The sequence below is a fragment of the Brachyhypopomus gauderio genome, chromosome 15, assembly GCF_052324685.1.
Source record: "Brachyhypopomus gauderio isolate BG-103 chromosome 15, BGAUD_0.2, whole genome shotgun sequence".
Classification (NCBI taxonomy): domain Eukaryota; kingdom Metazoa; phylum Chordata; class Actinopteri; order Gymnotiformes; family Hypopomidae; genus Brachyhypopomus; species Brachyhypopomus gauderio.
In genome coordinates, this window is record NC_135225.1 from 21,782,331 (window position 1) to 21,807,330 (window position 25,000).

General features: G+C 43.1%; 1 protein-coding gene across 1 annotated transcript in view; it reads left to right on the forward strand.

Annotated features, from left to right (window-relative positions):
* The first annotated feature begins 8,281 nt into the window (after window positions 1-8,281).
* Window positions 8,282-25,000, forward strand: part of wdr11 (WD repeat domain 11) — a 74,655-nt gene continuing 57,936 nt past the window's right edge. Inside the window, 5 exon segments of the mRNA XM_076974164.1 lie at window positions 8,282-8,496; window positions 15,640-15,751; window positions 17,665-17,818; window positions 18,237-18,410; window positions 18,599-18,791. Coding sequence (XP_076830279.1) covers window positions 8,411-8,496; window positions 15,640-15,751; window positions 17,665-17,818; window positions 18,237-18,410; window positions 18,599-18,791 — 719 coding nt within the window. The 5' untranslated portion in view covers window positions 8,282-8,410.

Here is a 25,000-nt window from a genome sequence, read left to right on the forward strand (position 1 = left end):
ACACTTCAAAGGTAGGTGACAGTCCTGTTCCTGCTTTCAGGTTTGATGTTCAACATATTTTTACCTACAGTAAGTGGACTAATTGCCTTTCAAGTACCTCTCAGCATATGACGATCGTGATGCTTTTCTGCCCTTCAAAAGGTGATGCTGCTGTGGGTGAGTAATATTCAGACACCTGGGTGAAGAAAAGTGGGTGTGTGGTTTGTGTGTGTGTGTGTGTGTGTGTGTGTGTGTGTGTGTGTGTGTGTGTGTTTGTGTTAATGGGTGAGAATGTATATGGTCCTGTTCTGTGAATGTTGAAAATCTTTGAATTCCATCCTGCAGGACTCACACTAGTTACAGGTACTGAAAGTCATTACATCAGCCTTAACTCCATTCCTGTGAACCCATTTACAAAACCTGAAATTGGACAAAGAGTTTGCAATTACCCAGGTGCCTATCACGTTAATTTCACCTGGCTGTGATAAACCACAATAAGTCATAGTGCTTGAGTTCGGCATTCTCGTCCTAAGCATAGAACGGTTTACAGTTCCTACTTAACTGCATTATACACAGCATGCTCTGACAGTTAATCACTGCCCCTGTGCACAACATGGTCAAAGCAATCAATCTTTCATCAAGAGGTGAGAAACTGAAGTGTTTCTCTTCCATACTGTTTCCCTTATTTGGCTGCTAACCAAAAAACATTTAGAACCTTTTACGAGTTTGTTGTAGTGTTATAAAGTCTTTGTTGCCCCATTGAGACGGATTTACAGCTGAACACTGAATGCCAGGCCCAAGTTTACGATTGTTTGCTATAGCCACACGTCACGTCGAACTAATTAGCCCTGGACTTGATGCATGGGAGCAGCGTAATGAAACGTGTGACAGAGAAACGCTCCACTAGTCAACTATCAGCTCCGACACGCAACATACAGTCAGTGTGCACCACACTCCTGAGAACAGGGGGACAGACAGTCATTCTTCATAATACAGTAATGTCTGTTTACAATAATCACAGCAGTGCGAGCAGCTCTCAATGGCACGGCAACATCCCAGGAAGTCAAAAGAACTGGGGATTCGCTGAAATGGGCTACAAACCAAACCAACAGCCCACCGTGACTGCTGGGATTCTCATGCTACAGGGACTGAGGAGAAAGGGCCAAATGTTATGTCACCCACATGTCCAGTGAAACAGGTGGCTCACGAGAACACTACAGAGAAGTCGCACCACAATACGATTTACATATCAGTAACTGCCATCATTCTCACGCAGCTAACAACCTGACCCAAGGGTCACGTTCTGCAGGAGGCTTCCAGACTCGACCTGGTCCAAAGTTCGCTGCCATTTGTCAAGAAAGCATTTGCTTAACCTTTAACTGCGCCAAGGGCAGGCCTGTTCTCCATCAAGGAGGTGACCTTTATTCGAAAATGGGAACCCAGAGGCGAACTGCGCTTTGTTTCCATGGCTCCGGTATGCACAGTCAGCTGACACGCAGAGGCATGTCCTTGGTGCCCATGGAGATGGAGATGGGGCCGGATTCCTTTGTTCAGTGGAAATGAGTACAAAACAGAAACAGTATCCAGCCATGAACTGAGTCTTGAACAGCCAGTGTAACCTGAAATGTCTACTGGAAACAAGCCTAGTCATATATTTTAACAGCACCAACCAAGGCCACTCTTTTTAATGCCAGCTTCCCAGACTGGGAGACTTTCAGTAAAGATGTTTCTTTCAGTACAGAAATTTGTTCAGTGAAGGAAATGTGTTTGTTGTGTGCCTGTAATTGTACGTGCAGATTCAGAAAAGAAACACATGTTCTTACATAAGTGAAGTGTGTCTTTTGGTTGTCTTTTCATTCCGTTTGTACGATGGCGAGAAGATCCATCACATTTGCGTTTTCTAATGTTCTGGAGCTTTTACCTGAACGTATGTGGTATTTTATGCTGTTCAGTCATTCAAAGCAACTTGGTGTTATACTTGGTGTTATACTTGGTGTTATACTTGGTGTTATACAGGTGTTATACAGGTGTTATACAGGTGTTATACAGGTTGCAGTAGATGGATGAACTCTCCCCTTTGCTATGGGTTTTCACCATTGGCTGCTGGTAGCACCTGTACACTGATATGGTTGTCGAAAAGTGTCATATGAAGGTAGGTGCTTCCTATTGGAAACAAACAGGGCGTACTCACACTAGGGTCTGTGATCCGGGCCCAGGCATGGTTCCCTGCCGAAGCACGGTTCGTTTGGCTAGTGTGAGTGCTCCAACCGTGCCCGGGCCCGGATCACGTGCTCGGGCCCGCTTGAAGAGGTGGGCCAGGGCACGATTCATGTGGACTTGGGCACGGTTTGCTTCTAGTGTGAGCGCTATCCGTGCCAGGGCCCGCTTGGTGCCTCGTCTGATTGGTTCATTTCGCTGGAACTCAAACATGACGTCAGTGACGCGACGCTCACGTTAAACAGTCATAGCGGCAAAGCCATTAGCAGACAATCGTTGTGTTAAATTATCGATAAATCTGTGCTTGCACCGTGTTTCTGCACTCCCAAAACGACTCCAAAAATACAATAAAAAGAGAATCGTGAACTCCATAGTGTTGTGCGAGTGCGCTTTTTTCCAAATAAAGTCACGTTGTGATGACGTAAGCGTGCTTGGGCCGGGTTGATGAAGCAAGTGTGAGTGCAGGCTAGAGGGGGAGTGGGGAGGGGGGATAACCGGGCCCCAGCACGGAACCAGCAAACCGTGCCTAGTGTGAGTACGCCCTTAGTTTCGTAATGAACAATGAATTGTGCAAAGCTAATTTTGTTTGGTGGTTTTCTTTTTGGGTATTTCCTTTTTTTTCATTTTTGGTATTTTCTTTGTTTATTTTGCTTTTGTTATTGTCTGTAGGAGAGACATGTAGTTGTCTCATTAATTTCATGTTTTTCTTTATTTTTGTATTTATTTTTCAGGTATATTGGCGGTACTTTATATGTGGTGTCTTATATGGCATGGTATGCTTAATCTTTTGCTTAATCTTACCTGACATTGCTTGTGTGTTGTAAAGCATCTCAGCACCGAGGTTTCCTCTTTCTTCATCTCACTCCTCCTATTTACCTCTTGCAGTGGTATGTTGCAGTATCTGAGATTAGGTGCAGGTTATACTGAGTCGTGTTACAGGTGCTGCAGTGCTGCGTGGTCTCTGGCCCAGGAATGCTGGTGTTACGGTTCCTGTCTACTACCCCTCTTGTTTTGATTTATATTTCCTGATTTCCCTTTGTACTCTTATTTTGAAATTCATTGAGTCTGGTTTCAGTGTTTTTCCTTCCCTCCTTCATTAGTAATCCCAGGTGTTTGTACTTTACATTTACATTTACATTTACATTTATGGCATTTGGCAGACGCCCTTATCCAGAGCGACTTACATTTTTAATCTCATTTTTTATACAAGTGAGCAATTGAGGGTTAAGGGCCTTGCTCAGGGGCACCTCAGTCATATCCTCAGGTCTGGGAATTGAACCCGGGACCCTTCGGTCACAAGACCAGTTCCCTAACCACCAGGCCATGACTGCCCTTGTACTTGGTTTTCCTTGATTTCCCCTGTATTTAATCCCTGGTTTCTGTGTAATCTGTGCTGATCATTGTTGTTGTTACATCCCTAAGTCGGTTCTTGTTGGTTTTGTTTAGTTTTATTAAATATGAATGACTCGCTCATGGATTTGACCCTTGCCTGTTTATATGACCCTGATTTTGGATTGCCCTTCAAAACACCTCGCTCTGCTCAGCACGTGTCCACCTCATCACTTCCAGACAGTTACAGCTGGGTGATTGCTCCATGTCAAGAACTCTCTACCTACTTGCGGTTTTTTTTATTGCATGTTTAAACTGTGATTTTAAACTATTTTTGAATAAAGTTGTCACTTCATGTTTTAACTTAACTATATTAAAATGGTAATAAATGGTACCATGAGCAGTTTCACATCTCAATATTTTTTAATGTACCTGACGGTAATTGGTTGTCACTTCCTAGGGTGAAATTCCCCACGTGGCGTAGTTGGGCACCACTGCCCGCACTCCTCCGTGCCTCTTCAAATACAGTCTGAAGATCCTCTGATGCTCCTGAACTCAATCACAAACTGCTATACCATCAGTTTCCTGAACTAGACGCAACAGGAAATCTACCGGAAGTTGTGGATCTTGCCCGAACATCTGGAGAGAAGGAGACTCCCCTATAGACTGATGTATAGAAGAACTATAGATCAAATGAGGCAAATAATCAGGCCAATGGTTTTTCTGTTCCTGGGACAATGTAGGCAGAATTGCTCACACTACCTTGTGGATAGTGTGGGGTGGTAGAGTCTTCTGCACTCCATACAACTCAAAGCATTGGTGAACGAGTGCACCAGCGAAGTTCTGACCACACACTGAAGACGTGTTGGGATGCTGCATAGAACAACTCCTTAATTATTATTGTAAAATTAGAATTCTGTTTTTTATTTTATAATCACTAATTTGGTTGCTATTTTTTTATATGCAGACCTTTCATATATACCGGTAGTTAAAAAATGATTTAGATTTTTAAATTTCACAGCCCTCCTTTATCTTTTAGAACAAAATATAGCAGATGTTCAACTGAAAGAGGAGAATATTGTATCCAGAAAAATGTCAGTTTTGTTAGAAAAATACTTTTTGGAGAAAAATACAGATACAAAATTTATCTGGAAAACATTTGTGTCATAACAGCCATTACAACTATAAAGTGATTTGCGACTGCAGTGTCACTCAAATATTTGGGACTTGACTTGGACTTGAGACCAAAGACTTGAGACTTGACTTGGACTTACATAAAATTGTGATCATCTCTGGAATCCACAGAATTACAGCACATATGATTAAGGTTCAAGTTCCTATTTGCAATTCAATCGTTGACTGAGTCAGAATATTTTCTTAAATGTGTACATCTCATCAAAGCAACTGAATATTACTCATTCAGTCAAGGGTATTCTCAAGAGCTTTACACTATGTTTTTGTTATACTTGTGCTATAAATATATTCTGTCAGCAGTTCTTGAAATCTAAAAATGAAATTAAGAGAAAGACGTCAAATGAAGGCAGTGGGGAAAAGCCTGGGGGGTGTGGTGGGCGGGGTCAGCGTCTGAGGCCTGAAAGAGGAAAGAAAAGTCTCTTGGCTTGTCTTCTGTCACTTCCTACTTCTGTATACTGCCAGTGCTCCAAACAACAGTTAGGAAAGTGCAATTCTCCATGCAGAGAATCCCTGTTCTTAATGAATTCAGTATCAGTGTGCACCAGACTGTTACCATGCGGTTCTGAAATAGATATTGTGTGTCTGGTGATGGAAATCATGAACGGAATGGTCCAGTGATGCAACAAGATAATGTTTTTAATGAATTAATCCTGTTTATATTTCTTAACATCAGTTTGGATTGCAATGCAGTTCCTGGTAGGTTTATTTTTAACATATTGCATTGACCCATCCCATTGGTCGTAAGTCAATAAGAGTTTATCCAATATGAGGATGAGACAAACCCAAAACATAACTCAAATGAATGTTATCTATGACAGAACCCATGCCTGGGAATAAATAATGGTTTAAAATTTCTGATGCAGGACAGTGTCGGGTGATGGATTTGTGACATGTGCACAAAATTCAAGCAAGGATTTGATGAGAAGCTTTGAGGGTGTCTAAGAGGAATTATCTGCTGAGGCAGAGAAAGATAGTCACTCTAAAATATTATATTTTTTATTGTCAAGTCGATTCAAGGCTTTGAAATAATAGCACTCACCCAACAAAAGTGGAAATATTAATTGCAGCATTGGCAAGCATGTATCAGATCATAAAAACTGGTCAGCCATTTTATAAATCTGTTTGGACATGCAGGTTACTGATATTGAACATCCTGGCTAGAGTTGTCCATCAAAATACATGAATTGTTTATATTTTATAATAACACTTGATTTTATCTCCAGCTAAGGTCTTCAGAAGCTGAACTGTCTCTGCCCATGGAGCTCTAAGAGCATCTGGCTTCTTATCTCTACTGAGGCAAACATCATCCTCACTAATTTCATTTTCTAAGACAAAGAAGTGAAGAACAACTCCTGTATTCAGTGAACTGCCAAAGTCAAGCAGATGAACTCTGAGCTTTAATACAGCTATGTTACATCATGGAGGATGTAATTATGGGAATAAGAATCTCTGTAAAGCTCTAGATAAAAAGAAATATATCCAAGGGAAGTTGTCTCCCTGGTAACACTGAACAGCCTAAACAATCTTTGTATCTTTGTGTGTGTGTGTGTGTGTGTGTGTGTGTGTGTGTGTGTGTGTGTGTGTGTGTGTGTGTGTGTGTGTGTGTGTGTGTGTGTGTGTGTGCGTGTGCACTCATTGAACCCAGACTAGGACTTTTAGGAACCCATACTTACTTGTTCTAATTGCTTATTTGGTTCCTGTTGTGCTATTGGGCAAGAGGAGATGGGCTATTTTGAGTCTTGGTCCCTCTCAAGATTTCATGTTCATCCTCTTTGGACATTTCTCCTTCTTGCCTAGGGTGACCAGACACCCTCTTTTATGTCCTCTTTTACCTGGATGAATTTCACAAACTTCCAGCATTTTGTTTTACTCAAGCTTACATAGAATTTCAAGAGGTGTTTCCTTCACAAACCAGACCCTCCACTGCTGTGTTTGGTTCACCTGAGTGAGTCAGATGGTTCACATCTCGAGTCAGTGCAGCTTCACTACGGAACTGAAACAAGTCACAACCCAATCCAATGTCTGTCTTTCTGGGAGTGACTGATTGACTGTGAGAAAATGGCTTCAGTGTAACCGCCTTTCCCCCATCACCGAAATCCACTGCTGTGTTGGTATCTGCTCAGGAGACAGGAGACCCTCCACTTGCTTTCCTAATCTCAGCTCTACCACTGCCTGTACTGCGTTGAGGTCCCAGACTAGGATGCGTGGTAAAAAAAAATGTTATAAATGTGAAAAATTATCACAAAAGCAAGCAAAAGTTAGAAGGCTTTGTGTTCTGCTGTGCAGTGCATCGCGTGTTCCAGAAGAACACCCTCCGAGCGCTTGGTGCACTATACAAGCTCAACCACCCACACTCCCCCAGAACCTCCTGCCCCCCACCACTGTAAATCAACATACTGAGCTGGCTGGGATTTTTTCATGCTGTTTGGGAAGCAGCGTGTTCCTGTCCCTGCCCTGACTCTGTGCTGAAGTGCTAGGTGAATGTTACTGCTCTATTAATTAAATGGAGGGGTTGCTCATGACGAATATCAAAATTGATATAAACGAGATCTAATGTACAGAGACCTTATGCAAAGTGCTTACCTCCTGACAGCTGCGGCTTCTGACTCACTCTGATGGCTTTCATAGTCAGAGTTGGACCGCTCCAGTCAGACTGTGTTGATGACTGTGTTGGTGACAGTGTTGGTGACTGTGTTGGTGACTGTGTTGGTGACAGTGTTGGTGACTGTGTTGGTGACAGTGTTGGTGACAGTGTTGGTGACAGTGTTGGTGACTGTGTTGGTGACAGTGTTGGTGACTGTGTTGGTGACTGTTTGGTGACTGTGTTGGTGACAGTGTTGGTGACAGTGTTGGTGACAGTGTTGGTGACAGTGTTGGTGACAGTGTTGGTGACAGTGTTGGTGACTGTGTTGGTGACAGTGTTGGTGACTGTGTTGGTGACAGTGTTGGTGACAGTGTTGGTGACAGTGTTGGTGACTGTGTTGGTGACAGTGTTGGTGACAGTGTTGGTGACTGTGTTGGTGACAGTGTTGGTGACTGTGTTGGTGACTGTGTTGGTGACAGTGTTGATGACTGTGTTGGTGACAGTGTTGGTGACAGTGTTGGTGACTGTGTTGGTGACTGTGTTGGTGACTGTTTGGTGACAGTGTTGGTGACAGTGTTGGTGACAGTGTTGGTGACTGTGTTGGTGACAGTGTTGGTGACTGTGTTGGTGACAGTGTTGGTGACTGTGTTGGTTCCACAGTCACATCAGACCTGTATGAGCTCCTTTTGTAGCCGTTTTGTATAATCTCTCCTTAAAGCCGTTTCGTTCATTTCCCCTTCTTCTCATCAGAACCGTCACTGCACCTTTTCTGTCTATTGCACTAAATTAGATCCCGATACTTTAGAACATTCAGGCCCAGAATTGTCATGCTGATTATTCATTAAAAATCAAAGTGGTTATTTTGTTAGTTATTTGTAAAGGAAAGAGTAAACGCAAAAATAAAACGAGTCTTAAAAAAGCATTTGAATGACAGTAGTTGAGGTGGACCGGAACTACACTCGAATAGCACGAGTTCCCTTTCGGAGCAGAATCCTGACGCACTTCACACACTTCCTGTTTATACTGCGCTCTGACAGTCATTCATTTGAGTGTTTTGCAGAATAAACATCGAGACGTTTCATGTAGTTTCGCCAGGTGACTGCAGACATGATTCCCTACACTGTCAACATTAAACTAGCCGCACGGACACTGACCGGGACTCTCAATTTACAGAACAAAACTGCAGTAGATTGGTGAGTAATATTAGCTAGCACAGCGGCTAAACGCTTCGTCCTGATGTGTTTTACATTTGACACCAGCCGAACCGAACCGAGCCGAACTGTCGCTCATGGAGATGTTGTCACGGACTAGTTCATTAGTTTAATGGCTGAAATATCTCCCCCTGTGAGTGGCGTGCAGGACAGAGTCACGTTAATAACACAGAGTTAATAACACACCTGTGTTCATGTCGGGGACATCTGAGCGAATCAACCCAGTTCAGATTCATTTGACACTTTTTACTGTGTCGTATATATTATGTTACTAGCAAAATAACTGAGTGATTGTACTTGCATTAATCTAGCTAGCTCGCTAAATATGTTGTGAATCATTGATGTTGTTTTTCAGCTGGGTGATGGCACACAGACGGTAGAGACCCTGTCTGATGAGGATGTTGTTGTTGTTTGTTGTTGTTGTTGTCCATCCTCAGCCATCAGACTGGTGACTCTTCCTCACCACCAGTTCACCACATCATCATGCCGTGTTCAGGTGTTAAGGGGACTGCTTGTATGTGGACAGTTCTCCTAGGTGGGCTGTTGCCAGCGCTTTAGGTGACAGACGTGGCTGTAGGTTGGTGTTGGTCCGTGCGCTATTGTCAAATCTCGAAGGAAGTAAGAATATGACAGTAGGGACTGCCTTTTATTTTCAGAACAGTTTAAATGTTTCTGTTTTTGAAATGCAAAATATCCTGTGTCTTGGAACACATTCAACAATATAATTTTGAAATTGTGCAATTACTACAACAGAAACAATACAGTTTAGTAAAAAAATGAGTGGGCAGGAATCCTTGTCAGTTCACCTTCTTCCACTGGTCTAAATGTCTGCTGCCAGTAACCCAAGACTAATACAAAATATACACATTTGAGTGGAAATTGCAGTGCAGCATTTGCAGCTTTATTGCAGTGATGACAGCCGAAGGTGCACTAAACTGTTCATCAGTCTTCATCCAGCCGTGTTGAACACAACACCGTGACTCCTGCTACTAATACAAATATTAATAATGTGCTGTTAAATGGAACTTACCATTTGGCTGCCAAAATTAATTTTGATCATTAAAGCAGATGCCATGGAATTAATAATACACGCCCGCCCACCCATATTTTGCAGTTAATATTGTTAATGTAGGGGAGTTTCTTCCCAGCATGTGTCTGTATGTTGAGGTAGTTACAATGTCAGTGTGGTACACACTCAAGGTTTCTAGAGGATGGTTCAGACAATAGTCCTTCATCAACTTCATATTTGCTAAATCCTTGAGTGCCTTAAAGAACAAATGCTACTTACAAACTTCCATCTTTATCAGTGGACATTAAAGGTTTATACACTCTTATCCCTAAGAAAGATAGTTTGAAAGCTTTATAAAGCAGTTTCATGAAGCATGTCCTGAGAAGATACATCCCAGACATTTGTTTTTAATGCTGCTGGAACTTATTTTTAATTCCAAACTCCATTAGCTTTCTTTCTAAGTATTACGCACAGATGAATGAGGTTAGAATGGCTACAAAAATGAAGCTACGCTGTATAAACCACTTTGTTGGATATATTGTGAATCACATTTTTTTTTTATAATTCACTGCACCCACACTTAATCTTTCTGAGATACATTGATGTCATTTTTGGTACAGCTGCACACACATTGGAAGAGCTCCAACTGTTTATTTCTTTCTTGTCCAACTTTCACCCGTCTCTGGAATAAAATGGACAAAGCAAGATATTCTGGTGTAAATACCATCTGATATAAACCCACAAATGCTCATTCTTATTTAAAATACAACTCTTCACATTTCATTCCAGAAAAGTATGGAAATGTGAAAATATTTTCACAACTGCATATTTCCTAAGGAAGTGATAGATAATGCCCTAATGAATGCACTAGTTTTATAAAAATCGAATTCCAAGACAACACGCATTCCTTTTAAGTTAACTTATCATCCTACAAAAAATAATGTAAGAGTAATATACTTTCTCACTAGTATTACTCTACGATGATGCAATGACTACATCAATTTTTAAGGAGCTGCTAATCTCCTAGACGAGACAAAGCCTCACACATCATAACTGTGATAGCCTGCAATTGTTCTCGATGTGGTACATAAAATTGTATTAACACTGCACTAAAATAACCTGCCCTAAAGGATCAGTCGTTATCAGCAGTTCCTCATAATGCATCACTGAAGGAGTCGTCTATTGTTTTGCATGAGGTGTAATTAACTGTACAACATTGAAAGTAGGAGAGGTCAAGGTGTTGTTGAACACATTCACACCATCAGAACTAAGGATTTGTTATTTCCAGCGGCAAGAACCTTTATTCATAATGGTCAATAAAGTATTTGTTTACATTGAAAGTTGCTGTGGAAGCACTGAAGAAACTTCTGGATTTACCTCAGATCTTAAGAACACCATGGAATGTATTTTGATTTAGTAATCTACTATTTATAATTTAAACATCTATTAGGTTAGACATTAACTGCTTTCACCTCTTAGTGTTTCAGAAGTGCTGTGCTTGCAAGCTGACATGTCTGAAATGTCCCATTCCTTTGGAAACAATGTCAACTGTGTTAACATTTTTTTAGCCTATACTAACAGATTAATTCATGTGACAATTTTAAAGTAAGGATTTAAAAGCCCTTGTATTCATAATATTCTAGAAACAATGTTCCAGAGTTTGGGACCTGTAAAAGAAAATAAATATTTCTTCCATCTTCCAGTCAAAAGATTTGAAGGAATTGAAGGAACCAGGATTAATCCTGCCTCAGAGAAGTGAAGCTGTCAAGATTTTGAGCTATGTGAGCAACAGACCATTAAGGGCGCTTAGCTGTGGTGGCACAATAAAAGCATCCAGATCTAGGATTAAGCCACCTTATCTACAGTAGACATAGGACCTAACGTTTGTATTTGCATTTTAATCATCATTTAGATGTTTTCTAGTCATCTAGATTAAGACTCTCCTATATAAATATGTGTGAAATTAAAGTCACCATTATGTTTGTCCAGTCCAGTGGGATTTATATCAGGAAGGACAGCAACAGGCCCAAAGCAGAACCTTGTGGGACATATATTATAAAATTCCCATGTATACTGTCACCAAACCAAGAAATGAGTTAAAATATCAGGTTTAGTAGTGTCCCATAGAGTTCAACAGCATTTAAGTACAGTTTGGTTGGTCTAGAGGACAGAATCAGGTTAACACCTCATTATATCCAATAATACTTATTTTTTCAGATAGTTCTGGGACATGGGCCTTCCTGACGGATGATCAATAATTGTTGCTTCTAGATAATCAGGAATAGCTGGCAGTCTGTTCTTTAGTGTGGCTCTCTAAGATCTCTGTGTTCTTACTGAAGGAGACTAAAACCTTGTTAATAAGGACTGGGCGAGTCTGACACTGAAATGATCATTTGTGATCATTTGTGAAATGATCTACATATTGAATTTGAAATAATGCAATATTATTATCATTGTTTTCTATCAAATCTGAAAGTCACATTGCATCAAGTTTCTAATTAATGGCTGAGCAGAGATCAGAGATTGGAGATATTCCACTCATCAGTCAGCTAATCAAGTTACAACACCCTTCTAAGCAAGCTGGTGAAATATATTTACAAGGTTATCTGTAATGGAAATAGTGTCTAGTCCCAAAAACAATTCCCATCTGTAATGCACAGCGAAAAACGATGTGTGCAACTTTACTTCAGGAAGACCAGAATCGAGTGGCGTCTGTGACATTGTGTGTAACACCGGCGGATTTGTGACTGGGCTGAATTGTTGCCCTAAAAGAGCCGCTTTGATCTTTACCTCAGTATTGATATCACATTTCATTCTAGATTTGTCACTACACAAATGGAGGGCTAGATGCAAGAACGTTGTGCAAGTTTAGTAGTGGATTCAATTACTTTTCGCCATTATGAGTCGATTAGTTTCATGGGTAGCTCAACACTGGGTTATGTGGTTAACAGGCTCATTGGCTTTTCTATATCTTGACATTTCCAGTATACAGTTGTGATCAAATTTATTCAACCCCCACTGAAATAAAGTGTTTTGGCCAGTTTGACATTGATTTTGATCATTTCAGTCATCTTATTTACAATTATATCAAAGAGGCACTTATAAATTAGACAAACATAACATAATATTTATGATGGAATAACCACAAATGTCTTTACTGTGCTCACATCATTATCAGTTTTATTCAACCCCCTAGTGACATTATTTTTTAGTACTTAGTACAACATCCTTTTCCAGTTATGACAGCTTTCAAGCGTGAAGCATAGCTTGACACAAGTGTCTTGCAGTGACCTATGGGTATCTTAGCCCATTCTTCATGGGCAAAAGCCTCCAGTTCAGTCACATTCTTAGGCTTGCGCACTGCAACTGCCTTCTTTAGGTCCCACCAGAGGTTCTCAATTGGATTTAAGTCTGGTGATTGCGATGGCCACTCTAGAATGTTCCAGCCTTTCATGTTCAACCATGCTCTAGTGGACTTGGATGTGTGCTTCGGATCATTGTCCTGTTGGAAGGTCCAACGTCTCCCAAGCCGCAGGTTTGTGACTGACTCCATCACATTTTCCTCCAAGATCTCCTGGTACTGAAGGGAATTCATGGTACCCTGCACACGTTGAAGCTTTCCTGTACCATTAGAAGCAAAACAGCCCCAAAGCATAATTGATCCCCCGCCATGCTTCACAGTAGGCAAGGTGTTCTTTTGTTCATAAGCCTGGTTCTTCCTTCTCCAAACATAGCGCTGGTCCATTGTCCCAAACAGTTTCATCTGACCACAGTACACTGTTCCAAAACCTTTGTGGCTTGTCCACATGACTTTTGGCATACTGCAGTCGACTTTTCTTGTTCTTTGGAGTCAGCAAGGGGGTGCGTCTGGGCGTTCTGGCATGGAGGTCTTCGTTATGCAGTGCGCGCCTTATTGTCTGAGCTGAAACTTCAGTGCCCACATCTGACAGGTCTTTTTTCAGTTCCTTAGCAGTCACGCGGGGATTTTTCTCCACATTACGCTTCAGGTAGCGCACAGCAGTCGCGGTCAGGATCTTCTTTCTGCCACGACCAGGTAACGTTTCCACTGTGCCCTTTAACTTGAACTTGCGAATGATACTTCCGATAGTGTCTCTTGGAATATTTAACAACTTCGCAATCTTTTTATATCCATTGCCATTCTTGTGAAGAGCAATAACCTCTTCTCTTGTCTTCTGGGACCATTCTCTTGCCTTCACCATGCTTGGAAACACACCAGTAGATGTCTAGAAGGAGCTGAGTATCACAGTCCTTTTAAATCTGCCTGATTGGTGCTTATCATGCTTGATTGCTGCTCGTTGACATCCACAGATGTTTTCAATACCTGATGGAAAACACTGGAATGAACCTCTGTTCTTAGGAGTGGTAGTCGTAAAGGGGTTGAATAATTGTGTCAATGAAGAAATCACAAAAAGGCCATTTAATACTTTATGACAAAAAAAATTGATGCTATCTTAGTTGCATTTAGTTCTTTAACAAGTCCTTGTAAGATTTCAATATGAACACAATTACAAATGTGCACTGAATTCCATAAAACCCTTCGCAGCATTGGGGGTTGAATAAATTTGATCACAACTGTAGTGTAGCTGGGACTCTGCCGCATGTATGGCATTTGTTTTAGAGAAAGAGGTGCTGCTTCTAACGCCCTTTTCTCTCCGGTGTGTTGTGAACTCATTCAGCTGATGGCTCTAGAATGATAGCACTCATGAAAAAGATAGATTCTTTGCCTGAAGCATAACAGAATTACAGATATGTGTTGTGTGAGCTCTCTGTGAGCTTTTGCTTACAAACTCAGCAAGGTGTGTGTTTTTTCCCCTTGTAATAGCAAAACACCATATACATAGAATATCACACATGCACACATCACATTAGTAATTCATTCAATCCCACTGTAAGATTCCTGTTCATTTTTACTGGACACAGTAGTGAACCTAATGAAAAAATATTTCCAGAATTGAACAGTATGGTTATCCTGATAATCCTGCGTAGCATTATGTGAAGTCTGCTTTTACTACGCAGCTGTGTACTACGATGCTTCACTGATGCCATGGGAGCGTGCTTGGAGAATACAGTAAGCTGTAACACCAGTTAGCTCAAAGCATTTGTAGTCTCACGAGCAGAATTTCTCTGCTGGTGTCTCTGTGGGGGCTTGTGTTTATTTTGAGCTCAGCCTCTGGTAATGTGCACTGCAGGGAATCCGTCTCAGGCAAATGCAACTTGACGCAAAGAAAGCAAAGCAAATTCATCACCATTCATTCCTTCATACTGTAGGCTAACTATTGAAACATCTTTCACTTGGTCGCTTTGGTGTGTCGATGCTCATGAGTGCATATTTACACCGAGTTTGTTTTTAACTAATCATGTGGTTCTTGTTTTACTGTGTATCTTTCATCATTAACTTCCCATCATATGTCAGGTTATGCATTTGAGGACAGTGAACCTTATTTCTGCAGAACCTCCATTATTGCTTACTCTGTTAAAGAAGGTAGACAATATTGTGTCTCCTAGCTGAGCGGCCCTGTCCTGCAGACCGACTTGGTTAGCGGTGTCACAGTGGAACCAACAGAACCACAGTGACAGTAGAATTTCTCAACAGGCATCAGTGTCATATATTTCTTTCTTTCCATTAAATATTTATCTGTTTTTCTCACAGTGCTCAGGAGTTTGGAGTAGGGGCGGTGGGTGCCTGCTATGCTTTGTCTGTCTGTTTCCTCTCTCCATTTGTCTCCTCCCTAATACTCTCCCTCTCTCTCTCCCTCACTCCCTCTCTCTCTCTCTCTCCCTCACTCCCTCTCTCTCTCTCTCTCTCCCCCTCACTCCCTCTCTCTCTCTCTCTCTCTCTCTCCCTCACTCCCTCTCTCTCTCACTCCCTCTCTCTCTCTCTCTCTCTCTCTCTCTCTCTCTCTCCCTCTCTCTCTCTCTCTCTCTCTCTCTCTCTCCCTCTCTCTCTCTCTCTCTCTCTCTCTCTCCCCCCTCACTCCCTCTCTCTCTCTCTCTCTCTCTCCCTCACTCCCTCTCTCTCTCACTCCCTCTCTCTCTCTCTCTCTCTCCCTCTCTCTCTCTCTCTCTCTCTCTCCCTTCCTCTCTCCCTCCCTCAGGGGCTGGCAGGGGCTGATTGCCCAGGGATGTCATTCCAGCATCCTCATCATTGATCCGAAGACGGCCCAGACTATTCAGGTCTTGGAGCGACACAAAGCCAATGTTGTCAAGGTGAGTTTTCAAAAGAGGCCAGCGCTCTCATCACTTACCCAGAGAAATACTCAACATTGATTAACGCGAGGGAAATCCCCCCAGGATGAAGGGCGTGTAGAATAACAAACCCAACATGGCTAGACGTGAGAATGGATTAGCCATAGTTCCCTGCCATAGACCTGCTTGCTCCTAAATGCATCATAATTCATAAATAATTGTAATTAGTTTCACACTTCTGGTTTGTCTTTAGGCCAGTTAATGTTTGTTTTGGAAGTGTATCAAAGGGCACACCATCTGAATTGTCCTGGAACTTGCAGACACAAAACCAGCACAAGCCTGTATCTAAGTGGGCTGAAATAAGTTAGGATTTCATTTTGTTTGGATAAAAAATAAATAAATTTTTTTTTTTCCAGGTTATTTTTGATATTTTTCATAATTTTTCCCACGATCCTATGACTTATAAGCAGACACTTGACAGGTGGCATACTGGTTTTGATGAGATATTTCCTGTAGTGATCTACACTCTGTTTGAAATGGCCTGGTGCATACACTTGCGGTTTCTTTAGGCACACCTAGCTGGGTGCACATGAACACGTCATGACAAAGCATATAATACAGCAGCCATTTAAACCTGACAGAACCGGTCGTTTTCTGACCAAAGAACCCAAAGAAAGGAGATGACTAACACACAAAGGATGACTTCCATAGATTGGCAGACTATAGCTGTACATCCACAACATGTTTTAGAGAGGTGTATTTCTAATAGAAAAGTGCCTTTTTATGTGTGTTTAGCACGAGAAAGGACGAGAAAGGCCATTTTTCTTTGTGTTATCTAGAGTTGCTAGGCTAGTATCCCTCTGGTTTTTGTTCCCTCCTTTAATAGTTCACTTGGAATTCACAATCCCCTAAATTCACACTCTCCTAACTTCATACTCCTCTAACCTCACTAGAAGAGAGGAATCATACACTTTAATTGGCAAAAAAGGAAAGAGCAAAATATGACCCCTTTACTAAAGCTGCTTATATACAGCTGATCACTTTAAAACAAACTCTTCCTTCTTTAACCATCAGTTGAGAGAATCTCCATTATACTGTGGTACATAAAACATTAAACCCAAAACATTAGTTTTAGAGCCTTAGAAAATTGGCTAATCTAAATGGCTGCCAACCTGATAGTGATCTATCTATTTGCTTAAGTTCTTGCATCTTCCTTTGATTGTGCTTTTTGCGCTATCCAGTTAAGCAAATTAAAATGGGATCTAATGATGGGTTCTCAGACCAGTATGGCAGCACTCTCCAGAGAGCTGCTGTGGTGATGTTTCCGCTGGTGGTGGTGGTGGTGCGGGAGGGGGAAGAGGAGGTTCTCATCAGCAGTGCGTGGTATTCTGTCGAGGTGGATATGCGTGGCTGATACTGGAGTGCTGGCCTTATGAGTAATGGCTCATAAACAACTGCGTTTTTCAGAGGCAGTGCCCGGCCCCCCAAACGCCCCCCCGGCCCCCCTCCCGGCGCACTTTAATCTTGTAAACCGTGTCTGCTGCCATGCCGGCTCATTCCTGAATCCGAGCCCCAAGGTAAACCAGTGGGCAAAGGATGAGAAGCTTCAAGACTTGGTACTCACTAAGCTCTGGATGGCTACAGGACGCTACTCAGCCTCCAAGGAGGGGTTGGGTTAAAAACCGCTAATGCTGCTAGCACCAAAAATAAGTTAGAAACCACCAATTAGCATGATGTTTCCACAAATTAGGCACTAATCACTAATTGACAATGTAAGAAAATTCGACTAACGGTTCATTTTAAGCCGTTGCGTGTGTTCTCCAGTATTTATGGCTGCTTCAGCTCTATCACAACATTCTGCTTTGCTAGATTCAGTGGCTGCTTCCTGCTAGCGGCAGCACTGTTAAGACGTGTGTTCCCCGTGCTGTGTTTAGGTGAAATGGTCCAGAGAGAACTACCACCACAACCTCAGCTCACCGTACGCCCTGCGGCTGGCCTCGGCCGACGCAGTAGGCAAGATCATCGTGTGGGACGTGGTGAGCGGCGTGGCCCACTGTGAGATCCAGGAGCATACCAAGCCAATCCAGGGTGAGACGCGGCTGGACGCCCCTAATGACCAGCGAGGCCTGCTGTGTGCCTCAACCATCACACCATCGTGAATGTCCTCTGTAATGACGGCCAGACTGTTAATGTGAACAGGCAGTGTGGTGGAAGGTTGGAGCATAATCTAGATTCAAATGTTTTGCAGCCAAGTTATGAAATCAAGACTGAATCAGTGTTCTATCCGTTTGTCTTCTGGTCTCTGGAAACATATCTGTCCACCTGCACTTGCTTTCTCCTACACTTCCATCTCTATCCTCTATTCAGAGTTGCAGCGAGAGAGAAAACCTCTCCAATCTCATGAATATGACTGCAATCTCATGAATATGTTAAATATGTCTTATCTGATGTGAAACTAACAGTGCTGGTTGCTCCTCTGGCCTGGTCTCCCACATGCGTTCACCAGACATGGACTGGCTGTGGAACCAGGATGCTTCGCGGGACCTGCTCCTGGCTGTGCACCCCCCCAACTACATAGTGCTGTGGAACGGAGACACAGGGACCAAACTGTGGAAGAAGAGCTACGCTGAGAACATCCTCTCCTTCTCCTTTGACCCCTTTGACCCCGCCAACCTGGCCTGTGAGTTTCCAGAAGCGTGCCTTTAGAGAATTCGTTTTTTAGAGACCAGAGTTACCTTAAGTTAGTTTCTTAGTCTCGGTTCACTTAATCAGCTTAATAAGGCTGGGGACAAAATAATGTCCCGTTCTTACTCCTGTTTTATCTGACTGAGCTTACTGTTTTCCTTTATTTGTATTGTGTTTTTGCAGTACTGACCAGTGAGGGCATCGTCTTCATCACAGACTTTTCCCACTCAAAGCCTCCAGGCAGCGGTGGTAAGAAGGTTTACATCGCCAGCCCCCACTCTAGCCCTGCTCACAGCAAACCGGCTGCCATACAGCCCACCGGTGCCAAGAAGGCCCTCAACAAGGTCAAAGTGCTCATCACCAACGAGAAGCCCACGTGAGTACTGCCACCGTTTACGAGGCAGTAGCTGGTGTACGTCTCAGTTTCATCGAACCCCTCAGTACCGTGAGCGCAGATCCAGACTGCTGAGCATGTCTACAATTACTGGAGGCTTTGGGGATTATTGAGCTTTGCTGGTTTTCCTCCCCTCCCTCTTAGTCCCGACCCCCGTCCTGCTCCACCCCTCTCTCTGTCCCGCCCGTACGCTCTCTTGACATGGGGTCGTTTTCTTTTTTAACGTCTCAATATACTCCGTCATGTCTCAACGTTTTCCGCGGTTGGTGTGGTTTATTTGCGGAACGTGTAGAGAGCAGCCTGCTGTTCATTAGCCCAGACACTGCTCATGTGTTAGTGGGAGGAGAGGATGTAGCACGAGGCACCAGGACTGTAAAAGACCTGCATTAGACCTTTCTAGAAGTGCCAGTGTGATATATGGCCTGACAGTACATGGGAATGCAAATGCTTCGAGTTTGATAAATGTTGGACTCCACTGACACCAGACAAGACAATGGAGGAAGATCGTTGGCTGCACGACTGCTGCTGTGGAGCAGTGCTGGTGTTTGGAGCAGTGTTGGGTGTTTGGAGCAGTGCTGGGTGTTTGGAGCAGTGCTGGTGTTTATAGCAGTGTTGGTGTTTATAGCAGTGCTGGTGTTTATAGCAGTGTTGGGTGTTTGGAGCAGTGCTTGTGTTTGGATCAGTGTTGGGTGTTTATAGCAGTGTTGGTGTTTGGAGGAGTGCTGGTGTTTGGAACAGTGTTGGGTGTTTGGAGCAGTGCTGGTGTTTGGAGCAGTGCTGGTGTTTGGAGCAGTGTTGGTGTTTATAGCAGTGTTGGGTGTTTGGAGCAGTGCTGGTGTTTGGAGCAGTGCTGGTGTTTGGAACAGTGTTGGGTGTTTATAGCAGTGTTGGGTGTTTGGAGCAGTGTTGGGTGTTTATAGCAGTGTTGGGTGTTTGGAGCAGTGCTGGTGTTTATAGCAGTGCTGGGTGTTTGGAGCAGAGCTGGTGTTTATAGCAGTGCTGGTGTTTAGAGCAGTGTTGGGTGTTTGGAGTAGTGTTGGGTGTTTATAGCAGTGTTGGTGTTTGGAGCAGTGCTGGTGTTTATAGTAGTGCTGGTGTTTAGAGCAGTGTTGGGTGTTTGGAGCAGTGCTGGTGTTTATAGCAGTGCTGTTGTTTGGAGCAGTGCTGGTGTTTATAGCAGTGCTGGTGTTTATAGCAGTGCTGGTGTTTAGAGCAGTGTTGGGTGTTTGGAGCAGTGCTGGTGTTTGTAGCAGTGTTGGGTGTTTATAGCAGTGTTGGGTGTTTATAGCAGTGCTGGGTGTTTATAGCAGTGCTGGGTGTTTATAGTAGTGCTGGGTGTTTGGAGCAGTGCTGGTGTTTATAGCAGTGCTGTTGTTTGGAGCAGTGCTGGTGTTTATAGCAGTGCTGGTGTTTAGAGCAGTGTTAGGTGTTTGGAGCGGTGCTGGTGTTTGGAGCAGTACTGGTGTTTATAACAGTGTTGGTGTTTGGAGCAGTGTTGGTGTTTGGAGCAGTGTTGATGTTTATAGCAGTGCTGGTGTTTGTTGCAGTGCTGGGTGTTTATAGCAGTGCTGGGTGTTTGGAGCAGTGCTGGGTGTTTGGAGCAGTGCTGGTGTTTATAGCAGTGTTGGTGTTTGGAGCAGTGCTGGTGTTTGGAGCAGTGTTGGTTTTTGGAGCAGTGTTGGTGTTTGGAGCAGTGTTGGGTGTTTATAGTAGTGTTGGGTGTTTATAGCAGTGCTGCTGGGTGTTTGGAGCAGTGTTGGGTGTTTATAGCAGTGTTGGTGTTTGGAGTAGTGTTGGGTGTTTATTAGGGCTGAACGATTTTGGAAAATAATTTAATTTCAATTTTTTATCTATAAATTGCGATTGCGATTTAAAATTGCGATATTTTCCCACTGTTTTCAGGAAACTCTGTTTCGGCATTTTTATACAGCTCAGATACAGGGTTAGCAACTTTTCAAGATCGCTTGGAGTGAGACTTGAACCTGGAGTGGGTGGCGAACGTAATTTGTTGTTATGGAAGGGGGGGGGGAATGGACTAAATGTAAGTATTATTATTATATCGTGATCGATCGATCGCCTGTGGTTGGTGCCAGAGCGAACTAGTAACTTTTTAGTCTAAGACACTCAATGCGTGGGAGTTGGCAACCCTGCAGGTATAACAACTTGGCTAAAATATGTGCGTGAGGGCATTTGGTAGCGCATATCCAGTGTGTTTAACAAAGCCATGAAGCCGGGCTTGTTCACTAATATTAACGGACATCATGTCTTTCACTATGAACTCCGTTACTGCCCGAGTTATTTCAGCGTGCCGCTTCCAATTATATCCATAAGGAGTTACACTTTCAAACGGTTCGGTCAGTGAACCCTGTCTGCTGGATCAAATGCAAATGCAAATGCAATTAATCGTTCAGCCCTAGTGTTTATAGCAGTGCTGGGTGTTTGGAGCAGTGCTGGGTGTTTATAGCAGTGCTGGGTGTTTATAGCAGTGCTGGTGTTTGGAGTAGTGCTGGTGTTTGGAGCAGTGTTGGGTGTTTGGAGTAGTGCTGGTGTTTATAGCAGTGCTGGTGTTTGGAGCAGTGCTGGTGTTTGGAGCAGTGCTGGTGTTTGGAGCAGTGTTGGGTGTTTATAGCAGTGCTGGGTGTTTATAGCAGTGCTGGTGTTTGGAGTAGTGCTGGTGTTTGGAGCAGTGCTGGTGTTTGGAGCAGTACTGGTGTTTATAACAGTGTTGGTGTTTGGAGCAGTGTTGGTGTTTGGAGCAGTGTTGATGTTTATAGCAGTGCTGGTGTTTGTTGCAGTGCTGGGTGTTTATAGCAGTGCTGGGTGTTTGGAGCAGTGCTGGGTGTTTGGAGCAGTGCTGGATGTTTATTGCAGTGCTGGTGTTTGTAGCAGTGTTGGGTGTTTATAGCAGTGCTGGGTGTTTATAGCAGTGCTGGGTGTTTATAGTTGTGCTGGGTGTTTGGAGCAGTGCTGGGTGTTTGGAGCAGTGCTGGTGTTTATAGCAGTGTTGGTGTTTGGAGCAGTGCTGGTGTTTGGAGCAGTGTTGGTTTTTGGAGCAGTGTTGGTGTTTGGAGCAGTGTTGGGTGTTTGGAGCAGTGTTGGGTGTTTATAGTAGTGTTGGGTGTTTATAGCAGTGCTGCTGGGTGTTTGGAGCAGTGTTGGGTGTTTATAGCAGTGTTGGTGTTTGGAGTAGTGTTGGGTGTTTATTAGGGCTGAACGATTTTGGAAAATAATTTAATTGCAATTTTTTATCTATAAATTGCGATTGCGATTTAAAATTGCGATATTTTCCCACTGTTTTCAGGAAACTCTGTTTCGGCATTTTTATACAGCTCAGATACAGGGTTAGCAACTTTTCAAGATCGCTTGGAGTGAGACTTGAACCTGGAGTGGGTGGCGAACGTAATTTGTTGTTATGGAAGGGGGGGGGGGAATGGACTAAATGTAAGTATTATTACTATATCGTGATCGATCGATCGCCTGTGGTTGGTGCCAGAGCGAACTAGTAACTTTTTAGTCTAAGACGCTCAATGCGTGGGAGTTGGCAACCCTGCAGGTATAACAACTTGGCTAAAATATGTGCGTGAGGGCATTTGGTAGCGCATATCCAGTGTGTTTAACAAAGCCATGAAGCCGGGCTTGTTCACTAATATTAACGGACATCATGTCTTTCACTATGAACTCCGTTACTGCCCGAGTTATTTCAGCGTGCCGCTTCCAATTATATCCATAAGGAGTTACACTTTCAAACGGTTCGGTCAGTGAACCCTGTCTGCTGGATCAAATGCAAATGCAAATGCAATTAATCGTTCAGCCCTAGTGTTTATAGCAGTGCTGGGTGTTTGGAGCAGTGCTGGGTGTTTATAGCAGTGCTGGGTGTTTATAGCAGTGCTGGTGTTTGGAGTAGTGCTGGTGTTTAGAGCAATGCTGGTGTTTAGAGCAATGCTGGTGTTTGGAGCAGTGCTGGTGTTTGGAGTAGTGCTGGTGTTTATAGCAGTGCTGGTGTTTGGAGCAGTGCTGGTGTTTGGAGCTGTGTTGGGTGTTTATAGCAGTGCTGGGTGTTTATAGCAGTGCTGGTGTTTGGAGTAGTGCTGGTGTTTGGAGCAGTGCTGGTGTTTGGAGTAGTGCTGGTGTTTATAGCAGTGCTGGGTGTTTATAGCAGTGCTGGGTGTTTGGAGCAGTGTTGGGTGTTTATAGCAGTGCTGGGTGTTTGGAGCAGTGCTGGGTGTTTATAGCAGTGCTGGTGTTTGGAGTAGTGCTGGTGTTTGGAGCAGTGCTGGTGTTTGGAGTAGTGCTGGTGTTTATAGCAGTGCTGGGTGTTTGGAGCAGTGCTGGGTGTTTGGAGCAGTGCTGGGTGTTTATAGCAGTGCTGGGTGTTTGGAGCAGTGTTGGGTGTTTGGAGCAGTGGAGGCTGTGAGGGCAGCTGGAGGTTTCACACATGTGATTGGAGCCAGACTGAACTCAGGCAGTAGTGTTTGTGAGTTTGTGTGTTTTTGCTATTAGTAATACAAGAGCTTTTGTTTTATGATGCTATGGTCGCAGCTCTGTGATGTGCGTGCGTGCCATGGTCTCTATGAGCTGAAGCAGCGGTTGCAGGTATGGAACGTCTACTTTGTAGCGTACGTGAAGGAGAGAGATGAAGGAATGTCATGTATGTGTTGAGGAGACGCACACACACTCTTCAGCACTGTCACCAATGTCTGAAGGGCCTTCGCACACCAAGGACCCTGCTGGGGTCTTTTGTCTACTGTCTCCTCTCTGGATCTCACAGCACTCTGAGATATCACGGCACTATCACGGCACTATCACGGCACTATCACGGCCACTCACACCTCCAGCCTTTCTCTCTTTCTCTTCCTTCTCTTGTTTTTAGTTCTGATTTTTCCATTTCACTTGCTTAGAAGATTTTATTATTTCTATTTGTGAACCAAACTGGCAGTTCTACAAGTCACTTTATGCAAATATTTCCTGGTGTTTGTGCTTTAGATTTTGGGTGGAATTTGCTTATAAATAGTGTTTAAAACCTTTTATCTAGACTAAGTTTTAGCCAAAAGCTTGTTTTTGATGCACAATTTGCATCTTGGTCTGTTTAAAATATAATTGTCACTGTTATCATTGGATATTCTTTACTGAAAGCTTTTTAAATTAGATGAACATATCCTAGCAATTAGCAGTTACTGATTCTTCAAAATTACCTCTTTTGCTCTTTGCTAGAATTCTGAATGCATTTGAACCATCTCTCTAAATTCCTCAACTACTGACTGCAGACACCATCATATATCTTTCATTCCCCTTCACTACAGCTCTTCTGTTTTCCAGGGAACACCCTCCTGAGTGTCCTCATCAGTATATTCAGGCACTATTCCCCTTAAGCAGGGTTAAGTGTGATTGTCAGTGGCTATAAAGTTAGCGACTGCCTGGCTTGGTGGAGATTTGTGACTGTTGTTATTACGTTCCCTCAGCCCACAGTCTCCTTACTGACACTGACTTCTCCTAATTGTACTTTTCATATTACATAACATTTACACATTCAGAAAGGAAGCTTCTAGATAGCTGACTAAATATGTTTTTAATTATATTTGAATATTTATGTTTAGCTAACCTAGAATTTTTTGCTATTTGAAACATTTTCTGAAATTAATTATTAAGAGCTGTGTAGTAACTAGGTGCTGGTGCTGGCTGTTTACAACTATGAATATTTCAAATCATAATTTGGGCAATCACAATTTTGGCTCAGTAATTAGGTTGTTTTTCTTTCATTTCTTTGCTTCTTATTTTGCAAATGTATTAATTTTCAGACAACACCAAAAAGTTACAAGCTGTTCTTAACATTAAAACTCCCATATCTGCAATTATTTGTTATTTATTTGTGTGTGTGTGTGTGTGTGTGTGTGTGTGTGTGTGTGTGTGTGTGTGTGTGTGTGTGTGTGTGTGTGTATGCCTGTACGTGTGTGTATGCCTGTACGTGTGTGTGTTTGTGTGTGCCTGTACGTGTGTGTATGTGTGTGCATGCCTGTACGTGTGTGCGCGTGCGCGTGTGTGTTTGTGTGTGCCTGTACGTGTGTGTGTGTGTGTGTATGCTTGTTTGTGTGTGCCTGTATGTGTGTGTGTATGTTTGTGTGTGTGTGTGTGTGTGTGTGTGTGCTTGTGTGTGCGCGGGTTTGTGTGCGCGTGTGTGTGCGCGTGTGTGTGCG